Genomic DNA, 23,568 nt, shown 5'->3' with positions numbered 1-23,568 from the left:
CGATCCTTGCGATCTCCCTAGGCTTGCATGGGGGGCCAGGGATCCTTGCGAGGGCCAATGAAACGTGGAGCAGTGATTCTTGCGAGGGCCGGTGAAACATGGAGCAACAGAGATTGATCTGACACACCTGCTGAGACGTCGCTGGGTCTGGCATCACTGGAGTCCAGAGTCGTCGCAAAGTCCAGCATGGAGACCCCCGCGTGCTATTGCTAATTCATTTTGCAAGCTCTGTGTCCAATTATTGATCACCATGCCCTAGCAGTTTGGTTGGACGTATATGCAAGCTCCTGTGTGCAATTGTTGGACGTGCATGGCCCTGTAGTTTGGTTGGGCATAAATGCATGGTTCTGTTCATGGCCTGGGACATACGGACGAACTGCAGCCTGCCCCGAACTACGGCCTGGGATCTGCGGATGAACCGGGACCTGCGGACGAATCATCACAGCGACAGCGGCAATCATCACAGTCAGCGGGCGATCATCTGCTGGGCAGGTGGGCAATCGTGTGCTGGACGCGCGACGGTCCATCTGGACTCTAGAGGGGGCGGGCGGCGGCGGTCCATCAGTCGGGGCCGGGTGGCGATCGGGAGTAATCGGAGGCGGCGCGACGTATCACGAAACGGGAGCGACGGGAAATTCGCGACAGATCTAACGGAGATGGCGGCTTCTGGGGTTGTTTTGCGAAAAAATGATTAGAATAGGATTAGTGGGAGGATTTAAGTGCTAAATTGACCCACCTTCATCTAAAGCCATCAGATTAGAATCCTGTGGACTTGATTAGAGTTTGCGTAGTTTGCATAGCTAGTCGGTTTGCATAGCATACGCTCCCTTTATATAATTATTATCTATTTATGCTATTATGTATAAACAACATAAAGTAGAACCTTTGACTCTATATTTCAACTACCCACCTATTAAGAAATATAATCTACGTCAATAAAAAAAAGAAATATAATCTACGATAGACATAAATTTTTTATCTCCCGTATCTCCTTATTATGATAGATAATTAGAAAAGCTAAATATCCTCTCAAATCTAATTCTAAAATTTACCAACATCTTCTATTACAATTTTTTTTAGTAATGATAGAACATATATCTATTTCTAAATTACCCACTTCTATTAATATCAATATATTAAGATTTGATTAAAGTAGCATACACGTTGTGCTAGCATGCATGAGATATAATTTATTTCGGTTATTATTTTAGATATACTTGTATTTTTAACTAAATTTTTAACATGTGTCTATGTTGATAGTATAATCATAACTGCACATATAATTTCAATCAGAAACTTCAGTCATCTTAAGAAGTGTGGGAGACCAATGGTGACTATAATTTTCCGGCCCTTTAAGATCATTTTAGAGTAAAATTAAAGTAAATCATTTTAAATCTTAAGTATTAAAATTCTCCTAACTGTTTTCCTCATCCGAGATCTCACTTTGTACTCTAGCACTTATCTTATGTGATATGATGCATGTTTCAAATGATTGCTTATGCTATTGTATTATTTAAGAACATACTCTATGACCTAATTAAAGTCCTAATCCTAACTTAAAAAAAATGCAAAAATGATAATTAATAAAAGACTCAATAAGCACAAGAGTTTCAACTTGAGGACAAATAATATGTAGCACTCAAAAAGAATAAAAATTAAAAATTCTAGACTCGTGACTTCTCATAAAATAAATAAAGAAGAGAAAAACATAATATTTATATAAATAATTATTTATTAGTGATATGTATCAAAAGTAACTAATATTTGTATTTTTTGAAAAAATCTATCCGGGGTGAGCTGGTTGATGGACTAGTACAGCCAAATTGACAATCTGGTACATATCTAGGATTTGAGGGTCTTACACATATACACAGCGGGGCGAACACTGTTTTGCGATACCATCTTGAATTTTACTCTAGCAACTAGAAAGCCCCCTCAAATTGCAACTGAAAACGATTGAAAATGATGGATAGCGTTTTAGCACTCTCACCAACACCTCAGCTAGGACTCCACTCCTCAATACATGATTAAGTAACCCATCATGACCGATAATATGAACTAATATAACAGTTCATGCTAAAAGCATGTTTAGCAAACGTATTTGCTACATGATCTTCTGCTAAAAAACAGTCAACTGTTCGAATCAAATCATCATCAAGTCATGATCCTTTGGGTTGGATGCATGCTAAACGATACAGCCATAAGCGACGCAAAAAGTGATAACCCGAGGATTTGGAAACTATATATACAGCCATGAGCGACGCAACACGAGTGTCACATGGACGCTCCAATGATTGGTGAGATATTTGTTAAGGGCCCAGAAGGGTTTATTGCCTGCAGATATATTATGATTTGGCGAAGCAAACAAACTGTAATATGCTTCTCCGTTAGTATCTCTGTATCCATCCAGTAGAAACTTGACAAACATAAAGCTGAATCTGTGGTAAATCGTCATCAAACTGATGTTATTATGCGTTTTTTCCCCGGTGGAAAGCACTAGCAGCCAGCACTGCGTCTGATGCATGCAAAGCTGATGAGTGATGAACTAGGGATTCTTTCTCTATCCGGAGGTGACTTCGCTTCCACAACCCTCGGAAGTTGGAACCTGTCCCCCACCTCTGATACTGATATCACCGCACCCATTTCCCACTGGGGTACTGACGGCATTCACGCAATGTCATGAACTCAATTGTTCTCTCATTATTCTGGCAGCGACACCGGCCACATCGTCACCGGCGTTTGTTCCGTCACAACTTGTGCGATCGAGTTGGCAGTAGACTACGACTACTACGATCCCGATCCGATGATGCATGCATATTCTCTCAAAGCAGCCTCTCACTGTCCTCAAAGATTAGAAGTTCGGATCGTCTGCACAACACAAGCGAGCACGCCGATCCCCTGGAATCCACGTCCACCCCCGAACTTATCGGCGATCTCGCCGCCTAGCTAGCCGGCAGGACGCAGGAGCACCAAGTTCTCGGGGGAATCGCTCACCGGGACGACGAGCCGCCGTGTCACGCTGCAATGCACAACTGCGCCGAAAGATTCTTCCGGCCGGCTGCATGCATTTCCTCGGACGCAACGACCGCGATGGTGGATGCCACGGGGAAGGATGGAGAGGTGGGCCGGAGTGGAGTGGAGAGACACGGGTAGTGGGATCTCCGATTCCGGCCACTACATGCTGCGGACATATGCGACGGGGCACTTGCTCCGTGCTTTTGGAATTTGGATCCTTTCCTCCTGTGTTGCCCCCTTGAGCATCGACGAGGACGGCACCAGCGGAGGATACGGCCGGCGGGAGGCGGGACCGGTGCTGGTGCTCAATGCTGATGTGATCCGCGCGTGTTCTGATACTTGAAGTCACACTGGTTCGATCGGCGTTGCTTTCGGATGCTCAAGTAGTAGTCGAGTCACCGGATGGAACCAGCCCAAGTTGTGGGAGGTGGGAGCTGTGGGAACATGGAGGAAATTAGTAGTTCGTCCCTGTTCAGGCATTCAGCTGGGTTTGTTCAGGGTTGGTCCAGAAAATGGCACGTCGATAGATAGACAGTTTCTCAAGTGCGGAATCGGATGGTCTCTGACCAAGTTCCATTCACTAGCTTGATTGGACGCCTGTTTTGTACGATCTTGCCGCCTTTCAGTACAACCCCTTTGCCCGGCCCGTTCGGTAAGGCTCCCGATTCTCGTAGAAACAAAAGTGATTCTGGTGACTCTCATCGGAAACTGAAACATTTCTTCTATCCAAACCGGCCAAGTCTCTACTCCGCATGGGCGGCTTGCTCCATTGATTCCTTCAAGGCAACAAATGGCATGAGAATAAGAGGTCTATTTCAAGGTCCTGTTATAGCTCTCAATTAATGTAGCGCTAGATATCCTCTTCTCTGCAAATAGAAATTACTAACACACACTTAATTGGTGCCACACAATGTTACATTAGATTAGACACCCTTTCGATAAACTGGTCAAGATCGCCATGCATATGCATGATTGATTGATTGAGAGCCTGTTTGGAACTGTGGATGGAAGAATGAAAACTTTGCCTAGCTGTGCCAATGCTCGGAGGCATCTGATTTTGAGTGCTTGGGGCCACGATCTATTAGTAGCCCGGCATTACATAGGAGGCTTCTATCCAAATACGCTTTTAACTGTGTGCCTTGTATATATAGAGGACTAATAAAGTTTCTTTGTCTAAATAAACATATATAGTTTTATACTAGATTTATATATAGTACCTAGCTAGATATATAATCCAGCTTATTGGTGCTAAATTATATTAATTGTTGAGGGAAATGAGTTGTTTGACAATCTACGCTTTGTTTGGATCATAACCGCGTCATCATAATCTAGATCATGCATAAGGTTATTATAATATAGACAATAAATTATAATAATTGAAGTGTTTGGATTCTTAGATTATTGTGGTAAATTATAATAATAATAGTTGTTGTTCCCCTAATGGCTCTGTCAAGTGTTCAGTAGTCTTGTGGGGTTCTTGTATAGAGTTGGGCTTAGGATCGTTGTCCTAAGATTGTAACACCTTTTTTTCCTCGTCTAATAAAAATCTGGCAAAAGCTTTTTGCTGCCGTTCAAAAAAAAGTAACAATACTAGGTTCTATAACGACAGATTCGAGTAATCTCAAATTCGCAATAGGAAGGTGAGTAATTTCAAAATAGGTTTGATTCAATGTCTCTCGTTCGTTTGCTCATTTGCTGCTTGTGTGTGTGTGTTGATAAGATAAAGCGTTTTCTCCTATTCTTCTAGCACAACTAAATACTCGATTAGAAATATATAGTAATAAGGTGTAGAGGTTAGAAATTTTTATCCTATCTCCATCCTAAAAAAGTACTCAGGCTGTGTCTGGACCGGTTAGTACGAAATATGAAACAAGTTTTGTTCAGAAAAAGTTATGGAACAATTGCTTGAAGTCTGGCTCATTTGAGGTCCTTAAGCCAAGGCCACCTAGCAGATCAAACGTAATGATTCGAAGATATGAGAAACATGACATGCATGCTGCGTTGGCTAGCTGAATCAACAACCACTAACTCCCGCGACTCTGAAGGCTGAGGCTTCATTTCTGAGAGTCAAGCCGATTACTTTACTACTTTTCAATTCTCAGTGAAAAGCTGAATGAGAATTGAAGTTTAGCTTACTGACATAATGGAATTTATGCTTTACTTCCCATGATTTTTCTTTCCATCGTGCTATATCAGTCAGACTGAAAGATACAGGACTCTCACAATAAGTGTTTATTGTCAGCAAGGAACCACACCAATATATGGCGGTTTGTCAACTTCAAATGACTCTTCATTGGTTCTAGGGCTAAGTAATCTCACATTACAACGAGAGGGTGAGTTAAATCAGAATATCGATCCGAGTAAACAACACGACTGGAGTTAACTAGCCCAGCTACATCCATGCAGGTATCATATGTTTGTTGGATTATTATATGGCCCTAGCAGCACTCACTCTACGCAGAAAGCCCACTCTGTAATCAAAACGGATTTCAACTAGGACAAAATAATGGAATTCAACTAGGACATATATAACGAAAGCATCTTCAGAAGAGAATAATTTTAGTTTACATAAAGCAATTTGGCTGTATGCAAGGCTATGGGACTTGCCACGTAAGTCAGAATTCAGCATGCATTGTGGTGTTCTCATCGTTGCACTGTCTGTGTGGATAATCACGGAAGAAAGCTGAATGAATCCAAGATGAGCTAGCGATGATGTTCTTGGGACGATTTGGGAGAATGAGAATCTCAGGTGAATGCGCGATGCATCAACTCACACTGGAATCCACTAGATTCCACGCCTCGAGAAGACTCGTATAAATGGCGAGATAGAGAGTTACAATGATTCATCAGCTGTAGTTGCCTAGTTGGTTACAAATATGCCACATACGTAGCACAGGTTTAATTTGTCCAGGCAGTGTGGAAAAGGAACATAATACTATGCGTCAGGTACACCATATCTTGGATCTTTCAGTATTTGTGGATATGGGGAACTAACGCGATTATACGAGTGTGGTTCGTTGTGGATGCTTCATTCCGCCGCCTGATTCCAGATTCCAGATACTTGTGGGGGAAAAAAAGGGGCACCACATGCATGAAGCACAAGCCGAAAGCGGCAAAAGCTGTTGGTGCAACATCCACCACATCGACAAGAATACTATTGTTGTTGCTCCTTCCCGTGTCATGCAGCACTACCTGCTGATGTCAACCTTTTTACTTATTTCGTTTGTTTATTATGATTATGATGATGATCGATCCTGCTGCAACTGGCTATCAAACAGTGAAACAGGAGACATATCTAGACAGATCTTTGGGCCGTTGGGCCGAAAATCTAGATATAGGCGCTAAATCCAATCTATCTCGGAGCAATCATATTTGACATTAAACGCACAAGCGAGCCTGTAGTACCTTCACGGCTTCACCAGTTCACCACCATCACTTCTTCCTAATCCAGCTTCACTTTGGGCCAATAAACTTTAGCCCAACAATGGCCCAGATCTACTTTCTCGTGAACAAATAGTACTGTATCTCTGTGCTAACATGTCCTCTGGTCTGGAATGCCGCCACAGCCTCGGTTCCTATTACTACGGTGATAATAAACAATAAATTTTCTGTACGCGTACCGTCAAAATCGTCTTGTTGGGGAATCAAAAAAAAAATCGTCTTGTTGGTTTGGTACGGTCGAAGGAGGAAGCAAGTCATGACACGCGACCATCATCACGTCTTTTGCGTGCGACGGCTTGGGATCCCCCGCACGCCTCCGTCTTTTTCCCAAAAGACAACACGCGAGCTCGGCACGTCAGATCCGTTGGGGCGAGCAGCCCACCTGGCATGCCGAGCGCACGCGTGGGAGACACCGCCCGAGCCAGACGGCAGCGGGACGGCGCGCAGGAAAACCACCACGCCAGCACGCCCACCGGCACCACCACCGATCGAAACGAAACGAAACGAAACCAGGCCAGGCCCAGGCGCCCAGCAGCCGAGCCGCCAAAAGCGATCGCGCTCGCGCGGCCTGGCCTCTCCTTCCTCCTAAATCCGGGTGAGAGAGAGAACGGGTCGGAGGCGCGGCGGCCCCCTCGGCGAGACCCACGGGCCGACGCAAACCAACGAAGCGAGCGAGCGGCACGGACCACCGGCGCTCGCGTCCTCGGCTCCTCGCGTGCGTGCGTGCGTGCGCACCCCGGCGAATATTCGACCGAGCAGGAGGCCGCAGACCCGGCTCGCTCGCCTCGTCCCCGCTCTCGACGATCGATGGCCGCGACGGCGGCGGAGAGGATGGTGGGGGCGGAGTGGGAGGAGGAGGAGGAGGGGAAGCAGGGGATGAGGAGGAGGAAGCGGTACGGGCTGGTGGAGTACCGGGCGCTGCCGGCCTACCTGCGGGACAACGAGTACATCCACCGCCATTACCGCTGCGAGTGGCCGCTCCCGCAGGTGCTGCTCTCCGCCTTCTCCATCCACAACGAGACCCTTAACGTCTGGACGTACGTAAACCCTCCCTCTCTCTCTGCCCTCAATTGTCGTTTGGTCCAATTGATTGATGTTAGCTGCCTCGGGAGGAACTTGTTACAGATTGGAATGCTTCCAATTGTTTGGCATACATGAGATTTCTGGGCGTTTGTTTCCTGCTTGCGCTTAATGCTTGCTTATAGGTTTCGGAGTTTACATTAGATTCATTATGGATTGGCGAAATATCTAGAACTTTGTAGTTTTATTCATTTAGCTGCTTTTGTCCCCTTCATGTTTGTGATGGCTCAACAAAGCTTAAAATCTCACGGAAAAGGACTGGACCGCCAACTAATTAAAGAAGCCATCTTTCGGTGGGGTATGCATTTTTTTGAAACTAGTTGGCGCATTGCTGAACGACCGGGACGGCAGCCCCTGTCCTTTACTGTAGGTCTAATTTGGAAGAAAGGGGAGGCAAACCCAGGGATGGAAAACTCCCTATGAAGAATTAGATGGCTAATTTAAATGGCATACACATGGATTGCTTGCTCCCGGGAAAAGTCTCAGATCTCGAGGGGATTGGAGTTTGTTCCTAGCATGGGCTTGTGACACAGTATCTGTTTAACAATGATGGGAAAGCGCAGTACTAAAATCAGAGGAGTATGATTTCTGAAAATTATGTATGACAACTTGTGATATGTTATTTTGTCTAATAGTTGCATGATGCACTAGTTTGTTTCACAAATCTCCCATGGTTGGACTTGTATGTCATCAATAAACTGTTTAGGTTGGCATTAAGTCTGCCATAGTTCCTCTAAAACCTATCTTTTTTTTTGGTTACTTACTAAAGGCTTAGTCTATGTACATTGCAGGCATCTTATTGGATTTTTCATCTTTCTCGCTCTGACCATATACACAGCAACACAAGTTCCAAATGTAGTAGATATTCAGAGCTTGCAACATTTGCCGGATGTGCTGAGAAAGGCTGATATTCATAAGATTCAGGCGGAGCTTGTGTCATGTCTTCCGTCGTTACCTCATCTTTCGGATCTACAAAAGCTGAAGGATGAGCTGAAGAGCTCTTGGAATTCTATGGAGGTTCTTCCATCTCTGTCCCGTTGGCATCTCTTGGAGTTACTCGCAAGTTGTTTGCCACACAGATTTACCCATCCAAATGAAACAAGTTTGTCTGTTCTTGTAAGTAGTCTACAACTTGCTGAATTACTTGATTACATTCTTTTACTTTTGCTATAAGAGCACTACTGCCTTGCATTAAGGTCAGGGTGGTTAACTTACCTGAAGCTGACCAAGATTTCACTTCTAGAGGTTTATATCTGTAACAATCTGCAAACCAGAGATTACTGGAAATGCAGTAGCATTCAGGCTGTTGCCAATTTATGAGATTAAGACATTAGTGTCCCAGTGCTATACTACTGTATTTTTTCTGCGATATATCAATAGAAACTTGCACTGACTTGTGCTGTTCAATAAAAGAAAAGAACATTAGTTTACGCATTGTTACTCACCCAAGTTAGTGAAAGTGTAACTACTAGCATTGTAGGTTTGTTGTGATGAATTTATTTAAGATAATATTGATAAAAATATATTTACCTTTCAGTGGAATTCTCTAGATAAGGCTGGTAATTTGGTCATCTGTTCTGGTCAGATTATAAGATGTATTGCTTTTGAAAGTGGCTCATACCTTGTGTGTTCAGAACTGGAGACAACAACCTTTCTTGTTTTCATTTTGCGCAGCAAAGCATGAAGGAGGATCTAGCAAACCTGATTGCGCCGCAACTGATCAGACCAATTGCGCGGTGGCCATTCTATGCCTTCTTGGGAGGAGCCATGTTCTGCCTTCTCGCCAGCAGTACTTGCCACCTTCTCTCGTGCCATTCTCGCCGCCTAGCGTACATTATGCTTCGGCTTGATTACGCAGGCATTGCAGCTCTAATCGCCACATCCTTCTACCCTCCAGTATACTATTCTTTCATGTGCTACCCCTTCTTTTGCAACATGTACCTCAGTTTCATAACCATCCTAGGAGTGGCAACTATCGCGTTCTCTCTACTTCCGGTCTTCCAGAGCCCTGAGTTCAGAACCATCAGAGCATGCCTCTTTTTTGGCATGGGCGCATCCGGTGTGATACCCGTTCTTCATAAGCTGGTCCTCTTCTGGCATCAACCGGAGGCATTGCACACGACCGGATATGAAGTTCTGATGGGGCTCTTCTACGGGCTGGGAGCACTGGTATATGCGACCCGGGTACCTGAGCGCTGGATGCCTGGGAAGTTTGACATCGCCGGGCACAGCCACCAGCTGTTCCACGTCTTGGTTGTTGCCGGAGCCTACACACACTACCACGCAGGGCTGGTGTACCTCAAGTGGAGAGACGTGCAAGGCTGCTGAAAGGTGTTGCATCGTTGAGGATGTGGATAGATTGTAGATTCCGTGAATTCAGGCTGACGATCGTGGTCTTTGTAAATTGTAACAGTAAACATGAACAATTGCTACAAGTCTACAAGGTAGTGGGGCTTTAATGAATAATAATAATAATAATCAATTGAAGACCAGTATTTATGCTATCATTACTAAATATTCGAGGTGACTGATGGGATGGTCTCCATCCTGCTAATTCATGTACAGTTACTGGCCGGGGGCTCCTTGTAGCTGTATGTGGTTCATCTTTACATCAGTGTTTTTGGTTAATTTGTCAGGTTGGAGAGAACAGGCAACATGTACAATTTATATATGTGTTTTGTGTATTGCTATGAACCAAGTGGAGTGGGCCAGTGGCTAACAGCGGGGCTCTAAATCGTACAAAGAAAGGATCATTTAGTTGGTTCCTGATGTCATCAGCAAAAAATGTTTTATAGTTGCGAAAAAATTGTCTTCAGTACTGATACATGTGACCAGATATCTATATCATCTCGGAATTTGGACATGTCAAAGTCTGGATATGGATTATTAGACGATAAAATCAATAATTTATTTATGGTGTGACTAATAATATAATAACATGTCACCTATACATAGCAATTAAAAACACATGCGTGCCATATATAGCTATGGACCTATATGACATTTTTGTCAAGTTAAAGACTGGTCATAAATTTTACTCTTCCTAGTACGGGCATGCCTTGCATGAAAAATATAAGCATTAAACAAATTCATGTTAGCCTGTTCAGGTCCTGTCCGATTCCGACTTGCGCAATGAGTCAGGATTAGACAATTGTAGCTGACTAGGAAACTCTGTTTTTTTTTTTAAAAAAAAAAAGGCAAACTCTGTTTATATGTTTTCGAAACAGGAAGCATGTACTGCAAGGTGGTAGGACCGTAGGAGTAGAGGACTCCGAATTGGATCCACTTCGTCGAATATATAAAGTACCGCAGGGCTAGGGCGCGAGAGAGCCTGCCCATCGTATCGAACGCAACGCAACCAGCGGCATGGAGCTTGTGGAGCTTCTGGAGGAGCTCGTGGAAGAGATCCTTCTCCGCATACCGCCGGACGAGCCGGCGTATCTTATCCGCGCCACCCTCGTGTGCAAGTCATGGCTCCGCATCCTCTCAGACCGCGACTTCCTTGGCAGGTACCGCGCGTTCCACCGAACGCCGCCCTTGCTCGGCTACTTCCACAACCTCTACTCCCGTCCTGGCCAGATCCCTCGGTTTGTCCGGACGACATCCGCGGCCTCCCTCTTCCCCGAGCAGGTGCTTGGTAGCAGCTGCTGGTGGGCCCTTGACTGCCGCCATGGCCGCGTGCTGACCCGCACCTACGAGCCAGCTGACAGGCTAGTCGTTTTTGACCCCGTGACTGGTGATCAGCACCACCTGAGCGTGCCTACTTATCCGGATAACCACCTCTACACTGGGGCAGTCCTCTGTGCCGCCATGGATGCTAGCTGCGACCACCTCAACTGCCATGGTGGTCCGTTCATCGTTGTCTTCGTGGGAGTTAGTATTGACGACGACATAAGAGCGAGCGTGTACTCATCAGAGACCCAGACGTGGGGCGCGTCGACCTCTCTTCATCCCAATCGTCATCACTCCATTGTCGACAGCAGGCAAAGTCTTCTTGTTGGAGGAATGCTCTACTTCACCCTCTCGCACGGCAAGAGCATCCTCAGATACGAGTTTGGTGCGCACCGCCTCTCCGTGATTGACGTCGACACATGCCTCTCCGTGATTGACGTCGACACATGCCTCTCCGTGATCGACACACCGGGAGTACTGTTAGATAACATGGTCATAGCAAAGGCAGACGACGGAGGGCTGGGCCTCATTACCGTGTGGAATAACCGCGTCTACTTCTGGATGCAGCAGCAAGCTGGCACTAATGACTCTGACGACTCTCCTCGCAGATGGGTGCGACACAGGGTTACTGAGCAGATCAATACACTTCCTCCCCAACATTATCGATCCTACTACCCATGTTCACGTGAAGTAATTGGCTTCGCGGAGGACAATGATATCATTTTCATCAATAGGGATGAAAGAGTCTTCATGCTAGACATCAAGTCAATGCATGTAAGGAAGATAGGTGAAAGACAGCCATACCGTACCATACTACCTTACGTGAGCTTTTACACTGCAGGTACTTTTAGTCTTTGCCTCCTTTTTCTTTAACATGACCACCCTTAGCTTGTACATGCACATTTCCAATTTTTTGATTTGAAAACAAGTTTCCTAAAATATGATACAAGATCAGCTAGTCAAGCTTAGAACAAAAATAAAATAAAATAAAAGCATATATAGGAAAACTCGGCCGATATTTGTGATCAGATTAGCCTTATATGTTCAGCTTTTTGTTTCCTTTATGCCATGGTTGTAAATCCTTGCACTATTCTATTCCAGATCTTGCTAAGGGCAGACTGGCGACGCCAAGAAGATGCAACGGTCCATCATCAACAATTCAACATGATCCTCTTAACTATTGTTGTCTTCTTGATGATTATATAGTGCTTCTGTCTCAGATTGAGAGTTAACAAGGAGTAGGTGGCCAGTTACTATTTTTAACTTATAAGTTGCCGTGCTGTTGGGTCTATTGCTACGTTCTTGTTGGCGCGGTGGCGGCATGCAAGCATCTCGGCGGCTTCTGGCCTGCGTGGGTGCCATGGTTTGCTTTGGATTGCCATGTTGCTAGATGAATGGAGAATCTGGGTGAAAAACCTATCTGGTTTTTTGCTCGGTCCAACTATAGTGGCACAACTTGTGTCATCTACCGTTTTGGAGGCATCGTCAATACTTCCTTTGTGTTCTGCTAGTTGTCGCAGGTCTTAGCTAGAGCAAAAGCTCTTAAGACTTGCATGTTGCATCGTGCAATGGCATTGGCGTCCATGGATGTCACTCTACTTCTTGAAGGCATCGTTGAAGCACTCTATCACCTACGCCTTCACTCGATCTTGTGGCTCTCTCGCCGGATCTGCTCCTTGTTGTACTTGTGTGCTTCATACACATTGTATCTTCGTAGTGGTTTGTTGTAGTGTTTGTCTTTGTCACAATTGCTTGGTTTACGTGGCAGATGCTTTGCCGCTACCGCTCCTCTCCTGTCAGATGCTTGGCCACTGTTGGACTCTATATGGTTGGATGCTTTGCCATTGTCGTCAGTTTGGTCTCTTCTTTGACAAATGCTTTTATACCATGAACATGTTCGACCCCTCCTTAACGGATGCTTTGCCGCTCGAGTTTGTCTAGGTCTACGCTGATGTATGCTTTGCCACCATTACCATTCGATGATCGTCTATCTTCCCTGGGTGGATGTTTTGCAACCATGGCATTATCGCCTCTGTAGGCAACTCTTCTATTGATATCACTTGTCTCATGGGCTCAATTTGGTAGGCTTTTTGTGTTTAGGGCCGTCATTGCCTCTTTTTCGTCTTGTTGATTTGCTTTGCTTTGTTTCAGATTGTTTACCACTAACTTGGTAGTTTGTCATTTGTATTTTGAGGGCTTTCTCGTAGGTATGTCGTGTAATTCTCTTCTTCTTATTAATGAAACCTGTGCTCAGCCATGTTGGCAAAAACAAATTATAACATCTTGTGTCTCACAGACCATGGTAAAAAAGTCCAAAGATTTCTCAAAAAAAATATGGTGTTAGTGCAAGTTTTACTCTCTTTGTTAGCCAAAAAGTTCCAAAGATTTATCAATGAAAAGTGGTGCTGATGAAAGCTTGCTCTCTTTTGTTAGGTTGCTCATGGGAATCTAATAATGATGCAACACACACACTTATGTTGTCCTGGGTTTGTAACCACGGTAGTGACTAGAGGTCAATGTGTGGGACCTTAGTGGTTAACACTTAGGATATGATAAGGTTTAACCTTGAGCTTCTAATAGAGTTTTTCGTGTTAGATGCTTAAGAGAGTTACAATCGAGAGTAGGAGAGCAAGAGGCCCTATTGATCTAGGGTTTGACCATTCGACATGTTGTTCGAGTTTTCGACTGCGCCAGATCAAGGTTTACCGAAGGTGTGCTAGATCTGAATTTTTGTCAAGATTGTGCACTCAAAACTCAATAACCAATGGTTCAGGTGTTCAGTATTGAGGACAGCAATGAGCTACCTACCATGGCCCATGGGGTATCTATTTGTAGCCTTCCATGCTTGAACTGAATAGATGAAATTGTAAAGACGTTTCAGAGAAACGAGTTAGCCAAGCCCGTTTTGGCTTCCATAGGTGAAATTATTATAACGGGTATTAGAATTGTTCCTCTCTGCTGACGCCTAAAGCTGGAGTTGGACGGACAAGATGAAGAAAATGGTTCCCGCTGCCATTATGTGCCAGTGTGACCCCCAAGCAATTGCGCATAGATGGATCAGCTGCCGCCACCGTGTAACTTGATTACTTCGAAGAAAGAGAAAGTGAGATGTGCTTGTGTCTTTACTGTAACTGTGTAAGGCTATCGCGCGTGCACACAAAACCGTCACGAAACAATCCAAAGTGCCAAACGAAGCATACTCTTGTCCTATCCTGCCGACCATGATGTGTGCGCTCCAAATTCCATCCATACTATTACTAGAAAATCGTCCAAATTCCAAGCGTTACAGGAACCTAATAGCAAACGCTTATGATCTGGCAACTTGGGTTGGTCCATCATCCATTCCGCTGTGACGCTGTCTTAGGCTGTCACATTTCACATTAGCAACTACTCCTAGCAGCTAGCAAGTGACACAGGTACAGGACGTGCATCAGAGAGTCCACTCTGACGTCCTCCCTGTTGTCATCGTGTTGCCGGATGACGGAGTCCTGCCTGTATAATCTCAGCGTTCACACCGTCTATCTCATGAGGAAAGAGCACTGGAGCAGACAAGATCTAACAGGACAGATGCTGCATTGCTTCGGTGAGCTGCGAGGCACAGTTGTTTAACAGAAACCCTCCCCTGAGGCAGTAGTATCGGTGGATTTAATTTGCCTGGTCAGTGTTATTGAAGCTTCCGTCGTCGACGTCGATCCATCCACGGTGAAAGCAGCTACGAGTATGTAGATCAAGAGGGACGGAGCTCTATAATTGGGTTGTCGGCCGTGGCCCACGCGAGACTCGAGAGACGTAAAAATATCTCAGAAGAAAATGCTACCACCAAGGGTCGTCAGACCAATGGTTCTCGCTGCTGCGCTCCTCGTCGTGGCGGCGCTCCTGGCGCAGCCGCTCGGGAGCCACTCCGGCGCCGGGGACCTGCACCCGGTCGTGCTCGTGCCGGGCTACGGTTCCAGCCAGCTGGAGGCGATGCTGACGGCGGCGTACCAGCCCCCGGCGCCTGCCTGTGCCGGCGTCGCGGACCAGGGCTGGTTCCCGCTCTGGCCAAACCACACGGCGATGCGCGATGCTAGCCAGGTCCCCTGCTTCGCCGACCAGATGAGCCTCGTCTACGACGCCGGCGCCGACGACTACCGCGACGCCGTCGGCGTCGCTACCCGGACCCCGTTCTTCGGCTCCGTGCGCGCCCTCATCGGGTGAGCCCGGAGCCCTATGTTCCACCTACCGCACACCTGTCATCACGCGTCACTTTCCGTCCAGCATACACTGTCACGTTTTCACCGGCAGCCTGGTGCCGCCGTGCTAGTCCCACTTGATGCGTGTGACAGGACTGACACGTCTGCACGGTCGATTTGAATCCCTCTGCCAGGTGGGACAAGCTCGTGCAGCAGCTGGAAGGCATGGGCTACCGCGACGGCGAGACCCTCTACGCCGCGCCGTACGACTTCCGCTACGCCGTGGCGCCTCCCGACCACCCATCCGCGGTGGGGGACCGCTACTTCCGCGACCTCGGGCGCCTCATCCAGGCGGGCCGTCTCAACCATGGCCGCCCGGCCATCGTGGTCGCGCACAGCTTCGGGTGCGCGCTCACCTACCAGCTCCTCCTCTCCCGCCCGCTCGCCTGGCGCCGCCGCTACGTGAAGCACGTCGTCCTCCTGGGCCCCGCGCTCGGCGGGTTCGCCGCGGGGATGTACGCCCTCAGCGCCGGCATGGACTACGGCCTCCCGAACGTCACGCGGCCGACGATGCTCCGGCTGGCGCGGAGCCAGCAGAGCGCGCTGTGGCGCCTGCCGACGCCGCTGGTGTTCGGGGACCGGCCGCTGGCGGTGACCAGGACCGCCACCTACTCGGCGCGCAACATGTCGGAGTTCCTCGAGGCCATCGGCTTCGCGGAAGGAGTGCGGCCGTACTTGACGCGGGTGCTGCCGATGTGGGAGGCGCTGCCGGCGCCGATGGTGCCGGTGACCAGCGTCATCGGGTTCGGTGTCAGGACGCCCGAGACGTACGTGTTCGGGGCCGATGGGCTCGAGGGGGAGGCCGAGGTGCTGTACGGCGACGGCGACGGGGACATCAACATGGTAAGCCTGGCGGCTGTCGAGAAATGGTCGGAGGTGGAAGGCCAGGTCTTGAAGGTCGTTAGGTTGCCCGGCGTCCATCACGGTGGTTTCTTCAGTATTGATTTCGCAATGAAGAGCGTACTTGCTGAGATATCGGAGGCAGGAGAGAGTATAGAACAGATCGGCGTTGTGTCGTGTGAGCAAAAATGCAGTGATTACTGAAAATTGGTGGTCGGATCCTAAAACCCCTGTTGTGCCTGAGGATAGGAGTACTAGTGTGATGTCAGGGTTAACAAGCGGCGGCTGGCAACAAGGAGCGCTTCTACTGCTGGACGTCCGACAATACCTGTTACGGCGACGACGTCAACTGATACCATGGGATAGCAGCGTCTCAGGCGGTTGCCTAACGTCTGTAACGGCGTGTCCTGGCTGGCGTATATAATGCTCTGTAATCGGTGGAGTCGGCATCGGACCTTACTGAATACGTAGCTCTGAATCGTTTCCCACTGTTGTTCTTGCTTTTCCCCTTTCTGAACTCCTGAACTCCAGCTATTTCCCGAACTCGATTCTATCTCCAGTGAATCCTTTGTGGATTCGTGACATGTGAATTATATTTGTCACCTGTGAACTGCATGTACTTGCGCTTGTCTATATAGAGAGCGAGTTGTGTAGAGTGTAGAGAGGGACTGAAAAAAAGAGATGTCCTAGCCAGGCCCTTAGTTTGGTCCACATGAAAAATTTCCTGTCACCAGTAAAGCTAAAACATTTCCACACACGTTTCAGCTTCAGGAAAGGTCTTGTTTGTTGGGTATTCAGGCGGCAAAAGTCTTCCCACTCACTTCATTTATTGTGTGGTGTAATTTTCTTTTATACTCCAAAATCGAATATCTAAAAAAAACTCTAACGCGAGGGATAATGACGGCCACCGGGCATTTTTTTAAGAAGAAGGACGATCTTCCCACATGAATGGAGAAAACTCCTGAACCCCGCTCCCGTTTTGATGCAGCGGAATATGTTGCCTATAAGAACTAGGTATGGCAGTTATGCGCTTTTGGCTTATGGGGACGGGCGAGGGGATTTTTTACCTCCAACTTCAAATTCGCTCGGAGTTAAACTCAGGACCTGAGGGGTGCCGTCGGAATCACTAACCATTTTGGGCTAGTCCTTTGGCCAAAATTGAATACCTTAAACCCCCCCCCCCCCACCCCAACCACACACACTCCCAAAAAACATTTAAACTGCCTCCTTCCTAAGGTCATATGCGATTTTTTAGTTAAGAAAAATAGGTAAATACATGATAAGATTTTCAAAATTATGAAATATGTCTCTAAGCTTTTAAAAATAAGAAAAATCCTAGAGATATAGTAGGTCACTAAAACATAAAAAAATATTTAGAGCTCATGAAAAAAAATATTTAGATGCTACAAAAAATCAGATTTAGCTCATGCAAAGTAGGAAGAAGTCCAAACTGTCCACTAAGTGATTTTGTGGGTACTAGGTGTGTGTGATTCCCGCATTTGTATGGGGTTTTGTAAAGGTGTTTCTAAGGTCTCAAGAAATACATCTACCACGGCACATTGAATTAAACTAGCCTAAGTCAGGAGTGAACTATTGGGGAGCATTCTGTGCCATGAACTAGCTAGTTTGGTCTCAGAATCTATAGAAAGTAAGCTCGGAGTTCTACTTACCGAGAGACGAAGAACTAGGGAGATGGTCTTGGGACTGGAATGGCACCCTCGATCTCATCCTTGGCCACCTACTTGTTGTTCCTCCGTGAATGCCCCTATCGCAAGGCGTTGGTAGTGGGCTGTCCTTGAGGATCTCTTGACCATCATTGTTACTTCTCTCTACTTCTCCCTTAGTTGTGGATGTAGTATAGAGAGTGGTGAGGTGAGAGGAATAATTTCATCAAAAAAGGTGAGAGGAAGAATGAGAGAGAGAGAGAGATGGCTGATCTGGTGGATTTGAGACGTGGGAAGTGTTGCTTATATGTGGAGCCAAGAAAAAAAAATTAGAGTTGGACAACTCCGATCCATGCATGTTTAGGTGTTGACAGACTGTCTGCTATGTGTTTGACAGACTGCATGTTGATGGACTAGTGGACTATTTGTCCACCAAATGACATAGCCTACATTGTGCATTTTTTTTGTTAAGCGGGATTCCAAATCATGAGCTTGCACGAGTACAAGAACTTTAATGGAGACGGTTGTTTTTGGTTAATGGAAGCGTGCATAGCTAACCGTCTCCAATAAAAGACCCCGATTAATTGAAGGATAACCGACACAGGCATGTGGGTGGCTAAGTGGGGCTGACCAGCCCAGAAACAATGGAGGCGGGTAAAAATTATGCCGCCTGCAATCCACGCCTAAAAAAACAATCCTATAATAGTGGCAAAAAAAATACATATGATACGTATGCTAAACTGTGAAGAGTCGGATCCTGACTGAAACTGCCCACAAATTACTTGTGACATTGGCAAAAAGGTAATTTAAACTATTTTTAAAGTTAGGGGAGGTAGATGTCCAAATTTTTTAAAGTAAAAAGTAGAAAAATCATTCCACGGTGATAGTTTATAGGAAGGTAAAAGATTTTTTTTTTTCTCTTTGGGCTGAGCTCCGTTCGGCTCATGGCAGCTGCAGCAAGGCCCGTAGTGTTCCGCACAACATACGCGACATGGGCATTCAAATGGGCTTTAGAAGTTTGTTTGGGGCCGGAAAGATCACGGCCGTTCTTTTTTTTTATTTTTAAACAAGATCACGGCCGTTCTGAATGCACTCGAAAGAAGCTCTATCTGTTATTCGAACTACTTTTTAGAACGAAAAACTGATAACTATTTTTTCTCATGCTTGCACTCCTTTTGCTTTTATTTTCTGAAGAGGATTGGCGCAGCCGAGGGAGTTCACAACGACAAGCCTAGAGCAGGGCAGGGGCAGCAAAGCGACGCGCCATCATTCTCGTTCGGTCGGTCACCATGTGGGGCCCATTCGGATTGGCATATTCCGGGCCCATTGTGCTGTCTCAGTACACATTGAAGTTGATGGCACTACACTAGGCCGTCAGGTCCAACCGATGAGCGACAAAATGGGCCCTGCGACATGTGTGGCTCCAAGTATTTGGGTTTGGTTTGCCTCCACTCCACTCCCAGCACTTGTAGTCAACCGGATTTTTCTGCAGCTCGTCTCTACTATTTTTTAGACAAAGGAATTGGAATTCTCATAAAAAAAATAAAGTTCTGATTTCTGTAAGAAAACGCCACACACGGTGTATTCAAAATCAGTTGATTGGTTGTTTAGGGTTATTACAGCTAATTTCTATCCCCATAATTTTGTTGTATAAATTGATTCCCAAAATTCGAATGTTTTGTCCCAGACTATTCATAGCCCATCTAGTTGGAAGCCATGATTACGCACCGTCTCATCATACTCGTTTCGGAGGCGGTTGGCTTGGGTATTTAATCACGCCGGAGCAGCATGGTGTTTTCTTTCGCTAAATACACCAATCAGTCTTCGGTCCGATGCCGATGCCGATGCCGATGCTGATGCTGATGCGCGCGACCGTGCGGTATAGACGTGTCTGTAGTCGTCTTTTTCCGTGGTCCACACCACACCCGAGCCGAGCCGGGGATTTCGTGTAGCGTCGCCACAAGACCGTGGCCCGTGGGATCCATGCCCAGCCCCCGAGTCTCCTACCGGCACGGCAAAGGCACCAATCAGGCTGCCGATCCCCTTCATCCCTTCTTCACCCACCTCTCGTGGCGTCACTATTAGGCCCTGTTTAGTTCCCATTCAAAATTTTTTCATCCATCACATCGAATCTTTGGACACATGTATGGAACATTAAATGTAGATAAAAAAATAAACTAATTATACAGTTTAGTTGAGAATCGAGAGACGAATCTTTCAAGCCTAGTTACTCCATGATTAGCCTTAAGTGCTACAGTAATCCACATATGCTAATGACAGATTAATTATGCTTAATAAATTTGTCTTGCAGTTTCCTGACGAGCTATGTAATTTGTTTTTTTATTAGTTTCTAAAAACCCCTTCCGACATCCTTCCAACACATCCGATGTGACACCTAAAAAATTTTCATCCTCCATCTAAACAGGGCCTATATCTCGCCCCAGACGGACGGAATCCTCCGTCTCATCTCATGATTCACCTCACGCCATTGAAGAAAAAGAAAAAGGAGGGGAAGAGACGGACGTGGATAGATATTACAACAGTTGCAGGCGGCAACGCCAGAGGCAAGGCAGACCGAGGAACCGGACAGGGCGTCCCAGAAAGCGAAGCGACCGAGTGCCGGCCCGCCCGCGCTGGTGAGGTCACGGTCAAAGCGAGCCGCCCCGCGCAAGCGGCAGGCTGCAAAGGTGGTTGGCAGCATCAAGAAATGCCCTCCTCCCCTCGCTCCTCGATCCCTGCCTGCCTCTGGCTACTGGCTCGGCCGGTTGGCCCCCCCCAGCGCCCGCGCCCGCGCCCAGCCCACCGTGGATGGGGACGGATGGCGTTGGCATCGGCACATTGGCATGGCGCTGGCGCTGGGCCACCCCCCCTGGACCACATTGACCGGTCAGACCCCGGGCCACGCGGGCAAGCACGCTGCCCCCCGTGCATGCGATGCGGATGCGGTCCGGTGCCGGTGCCGGTGCCGGTGCGCGCCTCCTCCTCTTCCTTCTCTCCGCGCCGCTCCCAGTCCCCGGTCTGGGTCTCGTGAGCCCCGCACCGCCGCTCCTGTCGCCGATCCGGATTTAGGACGCGTTCTTTAATCACGCCGCATCTGACTGATTTAATATTAATTAAGTACTGCTAGTAGTATAAGCTGATAGCTGACTGATCAATAAAGCGCCGTCCGTCTCGAGCCGGGATTGGGAGCTTTGGATTAGCATCTGCCCGGAGCGGCATCGTGATGATCATCCGCGCGCTTAACTTATTGCTGCTCGCGCGGACGCCGGTGCCACCGCTTTGTTTATGCCTGCTGGCCCTGTCATTTGAGCCCTAGTTTTTGAGGACCTTGCTTTCTGCCTCTGGGGAGCAGACCGGTTTAGCAGCGCGGTCGCAGGCTTTGCTGTTTTTTTTATTTTTATTTTTATTTTTTTAATCGAAATCACGGCAGGGCCTCCCGCAAGGACCGTGTAGCTCCAGTCGTACTAGTAGACACATGCACGCGAGTTGTGGATGCCGAAAACCCTGAAAAGAATCTCCAAACAATTGCAGATTGGACTGCTGGCCGGGGTCGGCTTTCCCCGGTTCAAAATTGGGCTTTCCAACGTTGTGTTTTACGGTTAGGTCTTGTGCGTCCATCGGTTCATGCCTCCGCAGCCAGTAAAAAGCAAGCACTAGGCAAGTGCCGCAGGCGAACTCTCCAGCAAGCGTTGTCCAGCCTCACCAGAAACGTGACTAAACTAATCTCAACTCTCACCAGTCGCTGGGCGGCACCGGCACGGCAGCATTGGCCTTGCCATGCTCGGCTGCCCCTACGACGACACACCCAAAGCAGGAACTGATGCGGTGCTTTTTGCTGCCGTGCTGACTGCCTGATCCCGATTCGTGTCTCGCCCGGCAGGACCGCAGGAACGTGGCGCCCATGACCGCGCGCGAAAGGCGACCCGACCGTCACCCTGAGCGAGAGCTCCGCTTCAGCTCCGCCTCCATCGGGAGCACGGACGCACCACTGCTCCTACGTACGTCGCGCTCCTGTGCTCGCACAGTCGCACGTTGTTGTTGGGTAGGCCGGCCACGCGGAGCCGCGCACTGTGTGTCCCGCCGCGCCACCGCTGTCGCGTGCCGCCCTGCCCTCCTCCCCGCCAGCGCCGGCAGCGGTGCGCACTGTGCCGGCCGGACGGACGTTGCCGGGCCTGACTAGCGTACCCGGGGCCTCGGTGTCGGGCGGAAACGGAGCCGAGTCGTGGCGAGCCGGGCGGAGCACGCAAGCAACAACAGCGGCCGGTACAGTACACTACACAATCAGTACTGAAGTGGGCGCGAGCACGCGTCGCGCTGGATCCGACGGATTTGACCAGTGCGGGAAGCCGACGCGTCTCCTCCGTCTTCCGTCTGCGCTCGTCGTGGCGTGGCGTCCACCACTCGCAAGCGGCAAAAGCCCGCGCGCGTTTTAATGCGGCGCGTCCGTTCGATCAAATCGATCGTCACGTACCGTGGCCTTTGACTTGCGGCATCCGCACGCTTGCAAGCGTAACGGTACGTACGTATACGTCACGTACCCTCTACGGTTGGGTGGCGTTGAGATCACCGGCCAGGTTTAAATTCCTGTGCGTACCGGTAGGGGTGCCAAAACCGGCACGGGAAACTGCCTCGTCTGTGAATGCTCGGATGGAGCGGAGCTTTGGGCATGCACGTTCAGCTTGGCTTTGCCGCCCTGTAGCGTCCCCCCTACTTTTGCCTTTATGTTTTGGGGCGCCTTTTTCTTTATTTTTCTCGTCTGATAAACGATACTACTAAAATATTTGCTTCGGTCACGGTCTCGCCTCGGTCATGGTCGTACCGGATCCACTTGATTAAAAAAGAGAGGCTCCTCCAACCTGGCGCCGCTGCACGTGTGGTGTCTGGCCATCTTTTTCTCTCCTCGGCGTTTCAAGAGTTGGGGGGAAGGCTCTTCTTGGGCTACCGTCCGTCGTCCCGGCTCCGTCAGGCTAAACGCTGACTGTCAGAACAAGCGCGGTAGAAACCATTGAAAGCGAGATACGGAAAATCCACAGCAGCCAGGCCTGTCAAATTCTGCTTGACGCTCTTGCAGGGGTGAGTTTGTTGTTAGGGTCTTGTTTAGTTCCAAAAAATTTTGCAAAATTGATACTGTAGCACTTTCGTTTGTATTTGACAAAATTTGTCCAATCATAGACTAACTAGGCTTAAAAGATTCGTCTCGTCAATTTCGACCAAATTGTGCAATTAATTTTTATTTTCATCTATATTTAATACTCCATGCATGCGTTTAAAGATTCGATGTGACGGGAAATCTAAAAAATTTTGCAAAATTTTTTAGGAACTAAACAAGGCCAGGTTTGAAATCGCTCAGCATTTGGCAGTTGACACCCGTAGTAACAAGTCTGAGTACTGGTACGTCTTCAAGGGCAAAATGGGCAACAGACTGCACGCGCCGTCCGATGTAAGCGTAGCGTACCAAACGTGCTGGTCGCGGGCCACGAGGGGGGTTCAGCCGTACCTCTGCCAATGCGGTCACGGTGACCGGTGATATCAGCCAGAGCACGCACGTGCTGCCCGCGTGCCGAGAGAGGACTACGCTGCGCGCGCCACGCCGTCGTACACAGTACGCACGCTCTTCTGATCGT

General features: G+C 47.9%; 3 protein-coding genes across 3 annotated transcripts; all 3 read left to right on the top strand.

Moving 5' to 3' along the window:
* LOC8085262 (heptahelical transmembrane protein ADIPOR3) lies at positions 6,951-10,043 on the top strand. Its single transcript, XM_002468189.2, has 3 exons — positions 6,951-7,493; positions 8,328-8,652; positions 9,211-10,043. The coding sequence occupies exons 1-3, from the start codon at positions 7,264-7,266 to the stop codon at positions 9,862-9,864; spliced, it is 1,209 nt and encodes a 402-aa protein (XP_002468234.1). The 5' UTR covers positions 6,951-7,263; the 3' UTR covers positions 9,865-10,043.
* LOC8085261 lies at positions 10,882-13,149 on the top strand. Its single transcript, XM_002468188.2, has 2 exons — positions 10,882-12,049; positions 12,977-13,149. The coding sequence occupies exons 1-2, from the start codon at positions 10,903-10,905 to the stop codon at positions 13,147-13,149; spliced, it is 1,320 nt and encodes a 439-aa protein (XP_002468233.2). The 5' UTR covers positions 10,882-10,902.
* Positions 14,864-16,890, top strand: LOC8085260 (lecithin-cholesterol acyltransferase-like 1). Its single transcript, XM_002468187.2, has 2 exons — positions 14,864-15,401; positions 15,575-16,890. The coding sequence occupies exons 1-2, from the start codon at positions 15,019-15,021 to the stop codon at positions 16,482-16,484; spliced, it is 1,293 nt and encodes a 430-aa protein (XP_002468232.1). The 5' UTR covers positions 14,864-15,018; the 3' UTR covers positions 16,485-16,890.

This window comes from Sorghum bicolor, chromosome 1 (assembly GCF_000003195.3).
Source record: "Sorghum bicolor cultivar BTx623 chromosome 1, Sorghum_bicolor_NCBIv3, whole genome shotgun sequence".
Lineage (NCBI taxonomy): Eukaryota > Viridiplantae > Streptophyta > Magnoliopsida > Poales > Poaceae > Sorghum > Sorghum bicolor.
The sequence above is the reverse complement of the archived record's forward strand: the minus strand, read 5'-3'. Positions and strand labels throughout refer to the sequence as shown.

Bases quoted from the DNA above. Each gene is read 5' to 3' on its own strand.
- LOC8085260 (XM_002468187.2), top strand. From the start codon at position 15,019: ATGCTACCACCAAGGGTCGTCAGACCAATGGTTCTCGCTGCTGCGCTC. The intron at 15,402-15,574 runs GTGAGCCCGGAG...TCCCTCTGCCAG, and splicing joins TCCGTGCGCGCCCTCATCGG to GTGGGACAAGCTCGTGCAGC.
- LOC8085261 (XM_002468188.2), top strand. From the start codon at position 10,903: ATGGAGCTTGTGGAGCTTCTGGAGGAGCTCGTGGAAGAGATCCTTCTC. The intron at 12,050-12,976 runs GTACTTTTAGTC...TTTACGTGGCAG, and splicing joins CGTGAGCTTTTACACTGCAG to ATGCTTTGCCGCTACCGCTC.
- LOC8085262 (XM_002468189.2), top strand. From the start codon at position 7,264: ATGGCCGCGACGGCGGCGGAGAGGATGGTGGGGGCGGAGTGGGAGGAG. The intron at 7,494-8,327 runs GTACGTAAACCC...TGTACATTGCAG, and splicing joins GAGACCCTTAACGTCTGGAC to GCATCTTATTGGATTTTTCA. The intron at 8,653-9,210 runs GTAAGTAGTCTA...CATTTTGCGCAG, and splicing joins AAACAAGTTTGTCTGTTCTT to CAAAGCATGAAGGAGGATCT.